The sequence below is a fragment of the Paramisgurnus dabryanus genome, chromosome 1 (assembly GCF_030506205.2).
Source record: "Paramisgurnus dabryanus chromosome 1, PD_genome_1.1, whole genome shotgun sequence".
Lineage (NCBI taxonomy): Eukaryota > Metazoa > Chordata > Actinopteri > Cypriniformes > Cobitidae > Paramisgurnus > Paramisgurnus dabryanus.
Window position 1 is genome coordinate 1985548 of NC_133337.1, and position 14342 is coordinate 1999889.

The 14342-nt window shown below is 35.0% G+C and overlaps 1 protein-coding gene across 4 annotated transcripts; it reads right to left on the bottom strand.

The window, feature by feature from the left end:
* Positions 1-347: 347 nt before the first annotated feature.
* On the bottom strand, positions 348-8449 carry LOC135747155 (HMG domain-containing protein 3-like). 4 transcript variants are annotated; one of them, XM_073815320.1, is made up of 24 exons: positions 8122-8449; positions 6294-8021; positions 6075-6214; positions 5702-5906; positions 5505-5606; positions 5203-5396; positions 4987-5128; positions 4268-4911; positions 4062-4195; positions 3712-3831; positions 3580-3627; positions 3385-3468; positions 3214-3300; positions 2258-2321; positions 2070-2120; positions 1932-1976; positions 1796-1857; positions 1642-1676; positions 1512-1547; positions 1344-1381; positions 1217-1264; positions 991-1144; positions 795-905; positions 348-575 (listed from the first exon to the last, which is right to left on the bottom strand). In XM_073815320.1, the coding sequence occupies exons 2-8, from the start codon at positions 6481-6483 to the stop codon at positions 4418-4420; spliced, it is 1467 nt and encodes a 488-aa protein (XP_073671421.1). In that variant the 5' UTR covers positions 6484-8021; positions 8122-8449; the 3' UTR covers positions 348-575; positions 795-905; positions 991-1144; positions 1217-1264; positions 1344-1381; positions 1512-1547; positions 1642-1676; positions 1796-1857; positions 1932-1976; positions 2070-2120; positions 2258-2321; positions 3214-3300; positions 3385-3468; positions 3580-3627; positions 3712-3831; positions 4062-4195; positions 4268-4417. The 4 variants fall into 4 exon arrangements, with proteins under 4 accessions (XP_073671421.1, XP_073671412.1, XP_073671429.1 ...); XM_073815311.1 differs by having other exon boundaries at positions 348-1144; XM_073815328.1 differs by lacking the exon at positions 3580-3627 and having other exon boundaries at positions 348-1144.
* Positions 8450-14342: the final 5893 nt, after the last annotated feature.

The window sequence follows — 14342 nt, forward strand, 5'->3', positions numbered from 1 at the left end:
AAGTCACGTCTTTACACCTTTTACCATACTTTGTTATTATTGTGTGTGTCCAATACCACTCACTGTCACGTTAAAGTCACGTCTTTACACCTTTTACCATACTTAAAGTGATGGTGTTTTAAATTCGCTGTCGGCCTTATTTAAGCACATGTCTGAATATTAGCTACATATTCAACAATATCAAGTAAATGAACATATTAAAATGTGATGCAACTGGATTTAGTGAAGTAAATGTGTAAATACATGAAAACCATGTGGCTAATATAAAAAAAAAGAGTTACCATCCATCTTTACTGCATAATTTTTTTAAATAGCAGACTAATTTTCTTCTGAACATGTTACACATATATTACATTTAAATCTCAGGGTGGATAAATTATTTTTTTTAATGAATAAAATCATGTACCAGTCACTCAGAATTGATTGCAAAAGAAGAAGAATTTTTGGTTACTTGTGAGGAACTCATTAGAACTCATTAGAACTGATCTGCAAGCATTCAAAACTGCAAAATCCAGGGTGGAAGGTTTCTGAATAAATTCCCTGGAGCTCACCTCGCTTTCCCTTCCCAGCATAACCTGGTGGATACACAAGAAGCACAATAAGAACTAGGGTTTATAGTTGAGAGTGAACATTTAAAAACATTAAGAATAATTTCTCAGCTCTGTAGGTCCATGCCATGCAAGTGAATGGTGTCCAGAACTTAAACTCCAAGGAATGTCATAAGTAAATTAGATTTTTCATTTTCCTTTAGATTAACAATTAGTTTATTCATCAACAATTTACACAAAAAGTACCAGGTGTGCAGCATTTGTACTCAAACCCACACTCCAAACAAGTGGAGATTGAGTACATTTTCCAGAAGAGCTGTTTGTAGCGAGACGACTTATTTTTCCAGCATGTAACACCTGAGGTGAAAAACAATTAACATAGCATTTAACATTATCAATGATGTTGTTGTTATGCATTTAATTTTTTAATGTCAATATTTACTTTCTAGCCATAAGAAGTGTGCCTGATTCTTAAACTTGTCATCCCTAACTATGTCCCTGAACCTTGAGCAGGTCAATGACAGGGTCATGTAGGCAGCATCTCCTTCTTGAAGAACAACTTCAAGAAGTATGCTCTTCAGCAACGCTCCTGATAACTGAAAAGATAGCAACAGTTAGCACAGGCTGTTAAAGAATGTTAAAAAGCACATTATAGAACATTCAACTACCTTGAAGATGAAGCATGATGGAGGGTCGTCGTCTTTTAACAGCTCATCCTTAAAGAAAAATATAAGTGGATTAAAATTGTTCTATGATACACATTTTAAAATCATCATTACAATTGATTATGCATACCTTGCTAGAAACAGAGGGCACAACTGGGGTTTGGTCTGCTAAAATAAAGTAATTTAAAATTAGCTGACCAATATTATAGTTATATAATTTGAAACCCAGCATAGTATATGTATTTTGTTTTATATCAAAGTTCTTACTTTCACATGCATGTAAAAAAATTTTTCTTACCAGATGTTTCAGGGAGTGCAGAACATTCTTCTTCTTCTGAAAGAGGATAAGAATAAAAAAACTGGTAAAATTATCCATAAATTTTTAATTTTACAAAAAATATTAGCAAAATGTAAAAAGCTGACAATACCAGCAACAACAGCTCGTTTTCACTTTCTCCCATGTCTTCCACAATTTGATTGTCATGCAACAAATAACAAATAAAGTAAGAAAAAGAACAAATTAAATTAATTGAATGCAAGGATGCATTACATTAAGTACAGGTAATTTTTTTTCACACTTACTCTAAAGAGAAATTGTCAAGCAAGATGGCACACCACCATTTTCTTATGTTCTTCATGTTAAGCTGTGTACATAAAGTAATCATTTAGTACAATTTTCAATTATATTAAAATGCAGCTACAAAAAACAAATACTTACTTCAGTGAAGTCAAACTTCTGTCCAAGAATAACATACAGTGCATACTATAATATACAAGAAACACCAAAAAAGTTAAATGGGTAACAGCAATTGATTACACCTCGATGTTCCTCATTTACAGTACATTATGTACTTGCCATCAAGACAAACACTCCACAGTTATTTGACAGCCTTTGTCTTGCATTGTCCTAGTAATGAAATCAAAAACACCATAAATGATTAATTGATGTGATAAACACACAACAACTTGTAAATTAAGAACTTTATACATTACAGCAGAAGCTGTGATCATAGTCATATGGGACATCAAAAAAAAAATTCCTACCGTAATGTCATTTAGGACAGTCTCCGACCATTGTCCTGGTGTCCCAATTTTTTGGGCAAGATCTCTATCAATTAAAAAAAAGACAAAAAAAGACAGAGGTATATGAACAATAAATAAAGATGAGCAAAAATGCTTACTTGCAAGCATGGAAATAAATTTGGAACAGTTGGGTTGGAACAATTTGAATGAACGAATGAACAAACAGTAAGTTAAATAAGATAAAAAAAAAATGTATGGTCTAAAACTGAACTACCATACAATTTGACGTCAACATGAAATCCAAATTGACCCAGTTGTACTTTTCTTGCTGTGCGAGACTGATCAGTGCACATGTACGGAATGGATATTAGCAGAATAGATATTATATTCACATAGATGTTATAGATATATACACACACAAGTTTAACTCGCATCAAAAAAGTACAATAAGTTGGAATTCAGTTTCATGTTAACCTTATAAGAGGAACAAAAACAAGCAAGCAGTATGGTTTCAAACAGAACTACCATACTGCTGTTGTGAACATTTGAAGGACCTGTATAATTGAGTGTATCTGGCATCACTTAAACCAGAGCCACAGAGCGAGTCAAGAAAGAACAGTTGTCTTTCCTTTGGCTTCATAATCTGAAAAATGTCCGAGAACACTTTTACCTATTATAGTGCAACAAACTTTTCAATAAGGCAACTTTAAATGGATTGAAAAAATTGGTTACAATTTTTATATATATAATATAAATATATAAATAATATATAAATAATATATAAATAATTATATATATATATATATATATATAAAACATTTGGTCACATAAAAACATGACATTAAATTATAATTTAACCTGTTAGCCTGCACCCCCACTTATCCCAAGAAATTGCATACCGGGACTAAAACAGATACAGTTCATGAACCCTTTGCACTTAAAGTATAAGTATGGTCTCATTTGAAATATTAACTTACAGCAATCATCCAATGGCCTAGTTCCCACTTTAAATGGCCTGGTTTCCAAGATGGAAGTAAAATGACATCTTTGTTGCAAATGTCCACCTTTAAAGAATAATTTATCCACACACAAAGTGTTATAAATCTTTAGGAGACACAAAAAAGTATATACACAGAAAAAAAACGTACAGAAAAATGGTCCAATGGGTTTGCAGAGGCCGGTGGTAACCAGGTCAGTGAAATGTAACTGCTGGTCACCCAGATGTCAATGTTCTGTAACACAAAGTAGATTTTACAGTATTTACACAATGTTTTAGTTTGTTTTGTAATTTACATTGTATACTGTTGATATGTAGTGCACTGGTATTGTAAATACTACAATACCCTTATGGACCCAATTTGTGCAATAACCCTTAGACAGGAATTCAGAATCTGCATAAGAGGCACAAAAATAAAATCTATGATAATGCAAATTACACATCTAACACATGAGTGCATGTTACTCCATTGTCTTACCATGGCCTCTACATTCTTCTGTAGTCCTAATGTCAAGAAGTCCTCACGGGTAAGTGTTTCACCATAGACGCGTACAATATGCTCCTTAGGATCCATGGCCTAATCCAGTACACGTGAAACCTACAAATGAAAACATTCCTCATATTAACTACAATTCTATCTTCTATAGGCCTTTCATTACTATTGTTAAATCTCAATTGGTTGATAATTTATATAATTAACATACTTTATATAATTGTATGTCTCAGCCGTTAAACTGCTCAGTGTAAAATTATGAGACATCGGTATGATTTTCATTAAAGCTGCTCTGAAATTTTGTACAATATTATAAAACTGGCTTGACTTGATACCTTGTCCTGTAGTTCTGCGTTCAATGGATGTTGCCAACACCTGGAGCTAGCACTGACATTCTGCAGTTTAGTAATAGCCTCATCTTTTTGCAGAACCTTAATGGTGTCAGCATTTGGGATATCTTGAGATAGACCTAAAAGGGGAAAAAATAATAATCGTAGTACACATGCTCATGCAAAAAAAGTATGTTACAAACACATGTTACCTATAATAAGTTGCCCATTCTTGTTCATGAAGGTTTGTCTGGTTCCCATTAACTTCTCTATTTTCTCCACCCTTGAGGTGTTAAGCTGGGTGTTGTGATGGTGGACTATATTACGAATTAGAAAGATCTGAGAGCTGGGTGCCATCATGTTCAGAAAGTAGTTGTTTTCTCCATTTGAGAAAAGAATTGTTCTACTACTTGGGTATTAACCTTCCCAGCCAGTTCTGGCACCAGAGCAGTTCTTCTTAAAAAATCCTTGGGATCTTTCGCATTCGTTTCATGTAGTTTATCATATAGCACATAATGCTCTGAACTTCCTGTTGTAGGATGCCCATTGATATCGGGGGGATTTCGTGGCTCTGTTAACCAGGGAAGATTAACCTTTACCTCGCCCTCTTTGGCTAAAGAAATGTTTTCTTCTGTAGGGCAAAGTAGTCTTCCCTCATGTGGAGCAAATGGCAACATCAACGGGTCCCTCAGATTCCCATGTGTTGCCAGACCTCTGGCAAAATCATAAATGGTAACATTTGGTAAATGTTGCCAGGACAGTAAAATATCAACATAGTCTCTTGGACTTTCCGCTCTCATGTTGAATTTCAGGCTGTATACCACTCCACATGGACACATAACTGCAGACCAGCCTCCTAAAAAAACATCAATTATAAAAAATATAAATTCTTTAACTTCAACAAAACCATAATCAGCATATGGTGCCTTACCTGATGCACCCCATATTTTCTCAAAAATCTTATCATAAGTACTCCTACTCCTAATCTCATTATGAAGCCTGAGGATAAGGTCTGTTTTTGAACCACAGGGATCCACCCCACAAGCTTTGCACAGTTTATTGACATCATCAACCTGTAAAGTTGAAATTTTTTGTAAAACTATGATACATATTCACACAAACAAGAAATATTACAAATAATCCTGACCTTCATTTTCATGACTTCCTCGAGAAGTCTGTCTTCAGTGATGTCTAGCTCTGCCTGCTCTTTTGTTTTTGCTGGGCGGTGTACTTTTTCCCACTCTGTGTTTAAAACCACATCAGATTTTCGAGTTTCTGGTCCAATCCACGGTGCCCAAAAACCAAAGGTCGGCTTGACAACAAATGGATTCTCCTCCCCAACTACATGAGAAAACATTTAAATATATGTTGTTTTAGTTTGTTAATCAGCCATTCAATAGAGGCAGGTACAATTTACTTCAGTGACAAAGAAAAAAAAACATGTCTTACCCTTTACAAACCCAAGGGAAATAATATTCAAAGACAGAGACTCCCAGAAGTCTCTCAGATTAACTTCCCCAGTATAATCGGTTGGATCCGGTACCTCACTCACTGCGTAAGGAAACCAACATTCTTTCTTCCTCACCATATAAACAAAGCCTAAAACAAACACTGTCAGAATAGCTTTGTTGTGCATGCTGTCATACCTGGCATACTGAAAACTCCCTTTTTATGAAGATCCATAATAACCACAGGAGGATGAGAGCCACAATTGATGCATGCATATTTGTAGTCATGTTGCACCAATGCTTCAAAATGTAGGTAACCATGAAACAGATGGTTATGTGAAGGAAGCTTTAAACCAGATGCAAGTTCCATTGCTTTGAAAACTCTGCCTGCTGCATTATGAGTCTACAGACAAATATAAAAGTGTTATACTTTGTGCCAGATATTGTTACTTGGTAACAATAAGCAGTAATTAGGACTCTGGGAAGGTATAATAAACAATATATACAAAGAGAGAAAGAGAGCTTCAATTTTTAGGAATAAAGGCACATTTAAAATGTACAGGGACCATACCTGGAGTGATGCCCTTAAATACAAACACAAGTGGAAGCCCATGAGAATATGATTGTTAAAGTTGTGGATTCCATGTTCCCAGTCTTGGTAACGGTACTCCATTCCACATCTTAGACATTTCCTTAAGTATGTGCTTATTCCTGAAATTAATAAATTGATTAGACACATATATGTGAATATAACAGCATGCTGTAATATTTAATTTCTTATAACACTTACCTTCATAGACACATGTCAGTGTCACAATCTTAGCTTTTGCTGTGATAAGGATGGGGTCACTTAGAGGCAAGTTATAACCACATTCAGTGCAGAACTTTTCTGATGGCACAATATGCTTTGGTGGGGGAGGATCAAACACTCCTTTGCAAAGATTTTCAGGAAAACTTGTTGGATACCGTTTTTTATCCATGATATACTTTAAAATTCTCTGCAAAAGTTATTTTCCAAGTCCAAGCGGCTTTTCCATCTTTTCCTTGTCATCTTCTTGATGACCATCCAAGTTATCTTCTTCTGTTCCAGTTGATTTGACATTTTTAAAAAGGTGTCTATTAGTTTGAAAGAGGAACCACTTTGCAATATACTTATGTGGGCAAGACATACGTGCATTAACACAGGGACAATGCCAGCTGTTTCTCTGGGCATCATACATAACCATCACCCTTCCCAATCGACTGTAATATGATGGTTTGTTCTCCAAGACAGACACATAATGCTTTTTGGGTGGCCCAATTTTAACACCCACAGCAAGTGGAGCACTTTGGTCTGTTGCCTCCTTTAGTCGAGCAAGACACATCTCTTTCTTGTTATCTGTAAACCATTTTTGCTTTACAAGCTCACTCAATGTGTCCTCCTCAAGATGACAGGTGTTTGAGGGAGATGAACAAAAGTCAAGTGACCTTAGGTGAGAACATCTAAATGCTTGATGCCCACTCCTACCTGCTACATCATAAAACAAAGAGCAGTCATCCATCTCACATTCACTTGGACCTCTCAGCTTTTGTTTAACATGAACAGGAACAGGTGGCCCACAGAAATTTTTGGCAACTGCAAAAATACCATTTCTTGCATCAATGCACTGGCTGGCAAGGTGGCGATCTGCACACACGTCAATTTTTTCAGTTCTATGCTTTCTTCGTATGTGTCGTTGTAAATTTTTCAAGTATAATGTCACATTACATTTAGGACAGGAAACTTTTTTTTGACTTGATTTATGATGTCTTAGCTCCTGCTCCACCGATGGAAGACCCCAGTGTTTCTGGTTTGTGGTAGAAGGCTGGTCAGTTGGTCCAGAAACTATTATGGGCTGCTGATCCCTGCCCTTACTGGCCATTGCTGATGGCTGGTTAGTTGGTCCACAGTCCATGGTTGGCTGATGGTCCCTCCGCTCACTGGCCATTGCTGATGGCTGGTTAGTTGGTCCACAGACCATGGTTGGCTGCTGGTCCCTCCGCTTACTGGCCATTGCTGATGGCTGGTCAGTTGGTCCATGAACTATTATGGGCTGTTGGTCCCTGCCCTTACTGGCCATTGCTGATGGCTGGTTAGTTGGTCCACAGACGATGGTTTGCTGCTGGTCCCTCTGCTCGCTGGCCATTGCTGATGGCTGGTCAGTTAGTCCATGAACTATAATAGGCTGCTGGTCCCTGCCCTCACTGGCCATTGCTGATGGCTGGTCAGTTGGTCCACAGACCATGGTGGGCTGCTGATCCCTCTGCTCACTGGCCATTGCTGATGGCTGGTCAGTTGGTCCATGAACCAGAGTGAACGATTTTTCGCCCTGGTTATTAGCCACAGTCCTGGTGGCTTGTCCACCTGCACTCTTATCTGCTGTATGAATAAGCAGGTGTTTTGTAAAGTCAGTCCGACGTATTAGTGTTTTGTCACAGTAACAACAGTGGTAGTGAGCTGTTTTGCGACACAAGAGGTGGCATTTATAGATTTTGAAACCTGAAATAAAAAAAAAGTTAACAAATTTCCACTTTTGTCAATAATTTTTGGATACAATATCCTATTCATAGTGAATATAATAATATTTTGGTCAACTTACACCCATGTACTACCACCCAAGATAAATGGGACTGAAGGTGGCCTGTTGCCTGGAAGTTTTCATCAAATTTTATATTGTCCTTAGGACAAAGCGGACAGTGAAATTTTGTGCACTTGAGGCACTGGTATGCCTCAAGAGTGTCCTGCACATCTTTCACTGATAAGTGAACCTAAAATACAATAACATGCGTTTCACATTTATTTCACTGATTGTTATGAGTAATACATTTTATAAAATAATATTAAAACAAATGTTTCAATTACATTACATTACATTGTGGTTTACGCAGAAAAAAGCATAACTACAATGAAAACTTTTAAAAATGAAAAGTTTTAAAAGAATTGCATGCATTGTATAATTAAAATAGGAGTTGTAAAGTTATTCTAATATCAAATCCATTTACAAAACGTTCAAGACATTTACTATTTGAAAATCAAGTGAAAATCACGTGACGATGACAAACGAGGCCTCGTTTTCTGTTGAATACGTCATTGCTTCATTCAGAGTATCTCTTATGGATAAAAATGGTTCGAAACTCGCGCCTCTTGTGGGTTTTGCAGTACGTTTGCATTGATGTTGAGATGTTGGTTGTAGTGGCGAGGTTGTAGTGAGTTTGTAGTACACTGTAAAAAAATTCTGTAGAAATTATAATGTTATTGCAGCTGGGTTGCCGGTAATTTACCGTAGATTTAAATTTATGTTATTTACTGGCAAGAGTTTGTTCAAAGTTTAATAAATTTTAAATATTAACAAGTCTTTATCTATACAGAATAAAACTATACAATAACAGCCTCATGCAAAGCATTCTGGGAACCAGAAATCATCATCAACCTTTTTCTGTTTTTTGCTTCAGATTTTGTTTCCCAAAATGTTTTGCTTGATGCTGTTTTTTTAGTTTTACTCTGTAAAGACAAAGACTTGTAAATGTTTAATGTTCATTTAACTTTGTACAAAATGTTGCCAGTAAATAACATAAATATAAATCTACGGTAAGTTACCGGCAACTCAGCTGCAATTTCTACGGATTTTTTTTACAGTGTATAGTTATCATTATATATCGCCTGTATTATATATTATATTAAACTTAGTTTAGTAGATTATTAGAGTAAATTATACATAACCTAGTTCAGTATATCATTAGAGTAAATTAGCATATAGTTCTAATACCTATAATACGTAATTATATTATATAGCTTATATTAGTAGTAGTGTTGTTATTATTATATATATTATTGCTGCTGTTATTATTATTATTATTATTATAAGACTAGAGTGTATTAGGGATAGCCTACAAGGACTGAGGATCCATTGGGATATTGGAATTTGAAATACTGTTGAAATACTTTTGTTTCTAAATAAAAATCAGTAAACACTTTTCTGTGTTCCAGTTTGCTGTTCCACACTCCCAGTCCCATAAGCATTGCACTATTGCATTCCCAGTCAGCACTGCACTCACAATAATTTCTTTACACTCATTTGGTGCATTCACTATTATCACTAACCCAAATAATTACTGAATAGTTGAACAGAAAGTTGTGTATGTGTGAGTTGTGTGTACATAGGTTAACACAGGCAGAGTAAAATACTTTATTTAATATACTTTATTCAAAAGCCCACACCATGACAATTTGGTTGCTCAAAATGAATAGATTTGTGTGCGATACATTGCTTTGCACAGCAGGTGTCACTAGAGAGCACACTGTTTCATGAGGCTTCGAGTAAATGAACATTTTGGCGAACCAATGGGCTGGAAAGCCTCAGTGGTTCAGAAAGCCTCGTTTGGCCATCACTACATCAAGACTAAAAACAGCGTACAAACGCCATTATGAAATGGTCTTCTTTAAAACTTATAAACTACATAAACATTAACTTTTATAAAAACCTAAAATCTGTACAGCAAACTTACCTCTTCTTTTCAACTTGCACGCTGACATGTGAACGCGGTTTTCTTCTTTGTTTTCTGATGGATCGCAAAAACAAAACGTACACATTACCGCCACCAACTGTGTGGAGCGTAAACACAGGTGATACTAAATAAACCAATCAAAATCCTCTAGAAGTTTGTACAGCCCACTTGCGGCTTAAGCTCCACCCACTTGCTGCTAACCCACCCATTTGCAGCTGGCTCCGACCTCCGTTTATACCCATCTCCGTATTTTAGGTTTTGCAAAAATGTAGGCAGAGTAACGTATTTTCAATGAGCCTGGGTTGGACCATACAGACAAAGTGTTTCTGTTTGCTGTGGAAACGAGAAATTGGAAAGATGAATATCAGAATGTCAGAAGTAAGTATTTAAGGTTGTTGTTCTTTTTTTAGTAAAGCATGCATGTATGTGTTAAAACATAATCAAAGGTTATTGTTAAAGGTTAATAAAATTTAACATTCTGTACTTCTGACAAATATCTTACTCTCTCTATCTGTCTGACTGTCTAGTGTCTATCTATCTATCTAACTATTTGTGTATGACAGAATAATATATCTGATATTGTTATAGTATTTTTGAAAAATGTAGATGACTGCTTCTTTCTTGCAAAGCTCAGATGAAATTTAATCTCACTTTAATGCTCTTTATGGATTTTACAGGAAACTTGAAAAAAATGCCCTAACAAACAAAATAACAAGAAGAGAGGTAGAAAAGGCTGTGTCAAAGTGGCTAATTGGTGCCGGGAAATAGGAGGGAATCTATGGGGGTAATTTCATGCCAATATTATTGAAAATGGACAGACTAAAAGTCACAAATAGATATTACAACTTGTAAACACAAAACGCAATCTACAAATAAATTAAAAATCCACAAACACAGTCCTCGTGATCCGCAAATGTAAAACAAGATCTACGAATCGTCTTTGTGATCCACAAATATAAAGCATGATTTACAAAAAGAAATCAGTGACTTGTACTTGAAAACCAGAATTTGAATGAATGTAAAGTGACTTCTTTGCAGATGAATATCATTTTCTATTTGTAGATTGTGTCACATTTGTTTTCAGAATTCTGACACTATTGTTTCGCTTTGGTGACAAAATAATGCCATAATCGTTGAAAATGAAGAGACTACAATTTGTAAACACGAAACAAATCTGCAAATAGGTTCCAAATCTGCAAACAAACTCCTCATGATCCGCAAATGTAAAACGAGATCTACAAATATATAAAAATCCACGAACAGACTCTTCATGACATACAAATATAAAATGCGATTTACAAATAGATTTAAAATCCGCAAACCAACTCTTTATGATTCACAAATAGAAATCATCGACTTGTACTTGACAAACAGAATTTAAATGAATGCAAAGTGATTTGTCTGCGCATGAGGGTCATTATTTGTTTGTAGATTGTGTTGCATTTGTTTTCAGAATTTTGGCACAACTGTTTCGCTGTTTTCCATTAAAAAAATCTACAAATGCCCTCCTCACAATTTGCAAACAAACACAGTCTAACTTGTATTTTCCAACCATTGTAAAAAGACATTCTTACACATTCTGTGCAAAGTTCAGCATGCAAGTGTTGAATCTGTGTTTGCAAATGACAGGGCATTCACGAATCCTTCTGCACAAGTCTACAGATCTTTTTGGCACTATCTTTCCGCAGAGTTTGTCACTACGATCCACGCGTGTAGTCAGCCAATCAGGTGTATTGCTTCAAAGTAATGCCACGCCCCCTCAATAAGCTCTTTTCAAAATAAAAGCTGGGCTCACTGCCATTTACCCTTGCCGGTGTTACAGCGCTGAAAGGCGGCCAGACCGCGTTATCGATATTATATTAATGATATTAAAGCATTTATGTATAGCATGGCAAATATGTAGCATTAACGTGAACTAGAACAACCCCTCGTTTAAGTTATTATCAGTGCCTGACAATTCAGCCGAGGTCATTAAATCGTTAAAAACACTGCATGAAGCGGTTTTATCCTTAAAACATCAGTGTCTCTTCAACGAACATTTGCCGAGCGTCAGCGAGCCAGCTGGATGGAGTGGAGCTGCTAAGGTGACGCAGCTAAAATAAAGCAAGCGGGTGCAACGATAATATTGGATGTAACTTGCCGTAATTAACAAAAACATGAGCCTTATTTGACAGCAGCACTAATTGAACTATTTGACCATATGCATTTCATATACATACCGTGACCGGAATGCACTTACAAATCGCGCTGTTTTCTTAAACATTTAACTGTTTCCAGACTGTCGCTATCCCTTTGTCAAGTGCTGAAATGTCACTTACTGAATGACTCGTAATTGAATCAGAAGCTTGTTTAGGCTAATGATCTTCAGCCGATGTGCACTAATATTTATTATAATATATTTTTTAAAATATTATTAATTATTTTTCAATGACTTATTAAATGTTTTAATAATTTGTGCATCATGAAATATTCTTTTTCATATTTAGTTAGGACTCGTCCCACTCCGCAATGCCTTCTGCATTTTATAATATAGTTTAGATTTTTATTTTTATTTGTTGTTTATTATCTATGTTTATTTATTATTAAGGATTATTGCATTGTACCGTAAATATTTATTTGGTTTCTTTAATCAGATGCCATACCCTTCAAAAAAAAAATTTTTTACTGTAGCCTAGATGAATTATAGCAGCAATTGGTAGGAACCATTTATCAATTCGCTAGTACCAACTTTTACCAAAATTGTACCAAATACGTTTTCCTTCTTAATTAATTTATGTTTAGTCATTTAAATTTCATTTCTCGTTTGAATTTTAAATATATTATATTAAAGTAATTTAAACAAATAAACAAAGAAAAAAAACCCAATAAATAAATATAGCCTACATTTAAAACATTACATTATCGTTATTGCTGGAGTGCAATTTGCTGGTTGTCCTGCAGGTGACCTTGTAACACTGCTGTCTTACGATGCACTTATAAATTAACGATTACTCCAGAGCACTCGTAGATCTACGATGATTTTCGAGTGCTACTTAAGCTACAAAGCTTTTGGGAAACGGCCCATAATTCTAAGATGAATTTTAAGATTGTTTTTACGATCTACTTACTTAGCGATGCTTTTGGGAAACCCGGCCCTGCTCGTTTGGAATTTGCCTGGTGCACAGCTCTAGTCAGAAAGATTAAAAGGCGGCTTTGTTTTTAAAAAATTTAATGCATTTCTTTATATTACAATAATGAACAAGTCACCCATTTATCAAGTATCGATTCATTATTTTCACTTAATCCTTTTTGCTTTTTACAAAAAGTAGAATAGGCACGCATATTCTGCATTTAGCCAAAATTATGACTGTGGCATGAAGAAACTTTCCTATTTTAGTGAAAAATAAATAAGTTATTTTGCTATTATTACGTAGCATATATTGATGATTTTTAATAACAAATATGACCGTTTTAAACAAACTAAGTACACTGATAAAAATAATATGAAAAAAAATTATACGCTGGATTTACTAAAAAAAAAAAAAAAAAAATACAGTGCATCATTTTTACATACACTTTTTTAAAGTAAGTTTTACATTGAATTTAAGCCTTTGCAATTTAAGCAATTGCAATGTTTAAGTAAGTTTTACATGGAGAAGCAATTAGGCCTACTAAAAATTCCATGTAAAATTTACTTTAAAAAGTGGATGCAAAAATGATGCACTATATTTTTAAGTTAATACAGCCTATTATTTTTTTATAATTATTTAATTTCCTTCTCACAAATTTTACATGATAAAATTTAGGAATTAACTAAATAATGTGTTAATCTAGAATTACTCACATTTTTGCATTATATGTACTCAAAAATAGTTTTTGTTTTAACCTATTTTTTTTATATAATTGACTAATTTTATTTAGTTAAATTTACTAAGCCACAAAACATTTTTTACAGTGTAAAATAAGAAAAACGAAGTAGGTAAAACCGCATACCCAGCTAGACACTCAAATCGAGCTAGGCACTCATATCGAGTCAAAACAGTCTTGGCTTTTAGACCCGCAGTCTGCAATCCACCCTAACCCGGACTGCAGGTGACATGTTAAAATTATTCCACCCGTTACATCAAATCAGTAGTGGTTCAAGCATATGTGCCGAACCCCCCCCCCCCTTCATTGTCCCCCAACCCTACCACCAGTGAATAAATAAATACATTAAATAAAAACAAGCACTTTAAACAAAAAGCACACATAATTCTTTTTTTGGTTTTTAACTGAATTCTAAACACTAAAGTTAATTCCTTAAAGTTAATTAAGGGTTAATCCCTAGTCCTCCCCT

Bases quoted from the DNA above. Each gene is read 5' to 3' on its own strand.
- LOC135747155 (XM_073815328.1), bottom strand. From the start codon at position 6,483: ATGGATAAAAAACGGTATCCAACAAGTTTTCCTGAAAATCTTTGCAAA. The intron at 5,129-5,202 runs GTCAGGATTATT...TCAACTTTACAG, and splicing joins AGGAAGTCATGAAAATGAAG to GTTGATGATGTCAATAAACT. The intron at 4,912-4,986 runs GTAAGGCACCAT...ATGTTTTTTTAG, and splicing joins GAAAATATGGGGTGCATCAG to GAGGCTGGTCTGCAGTTATG.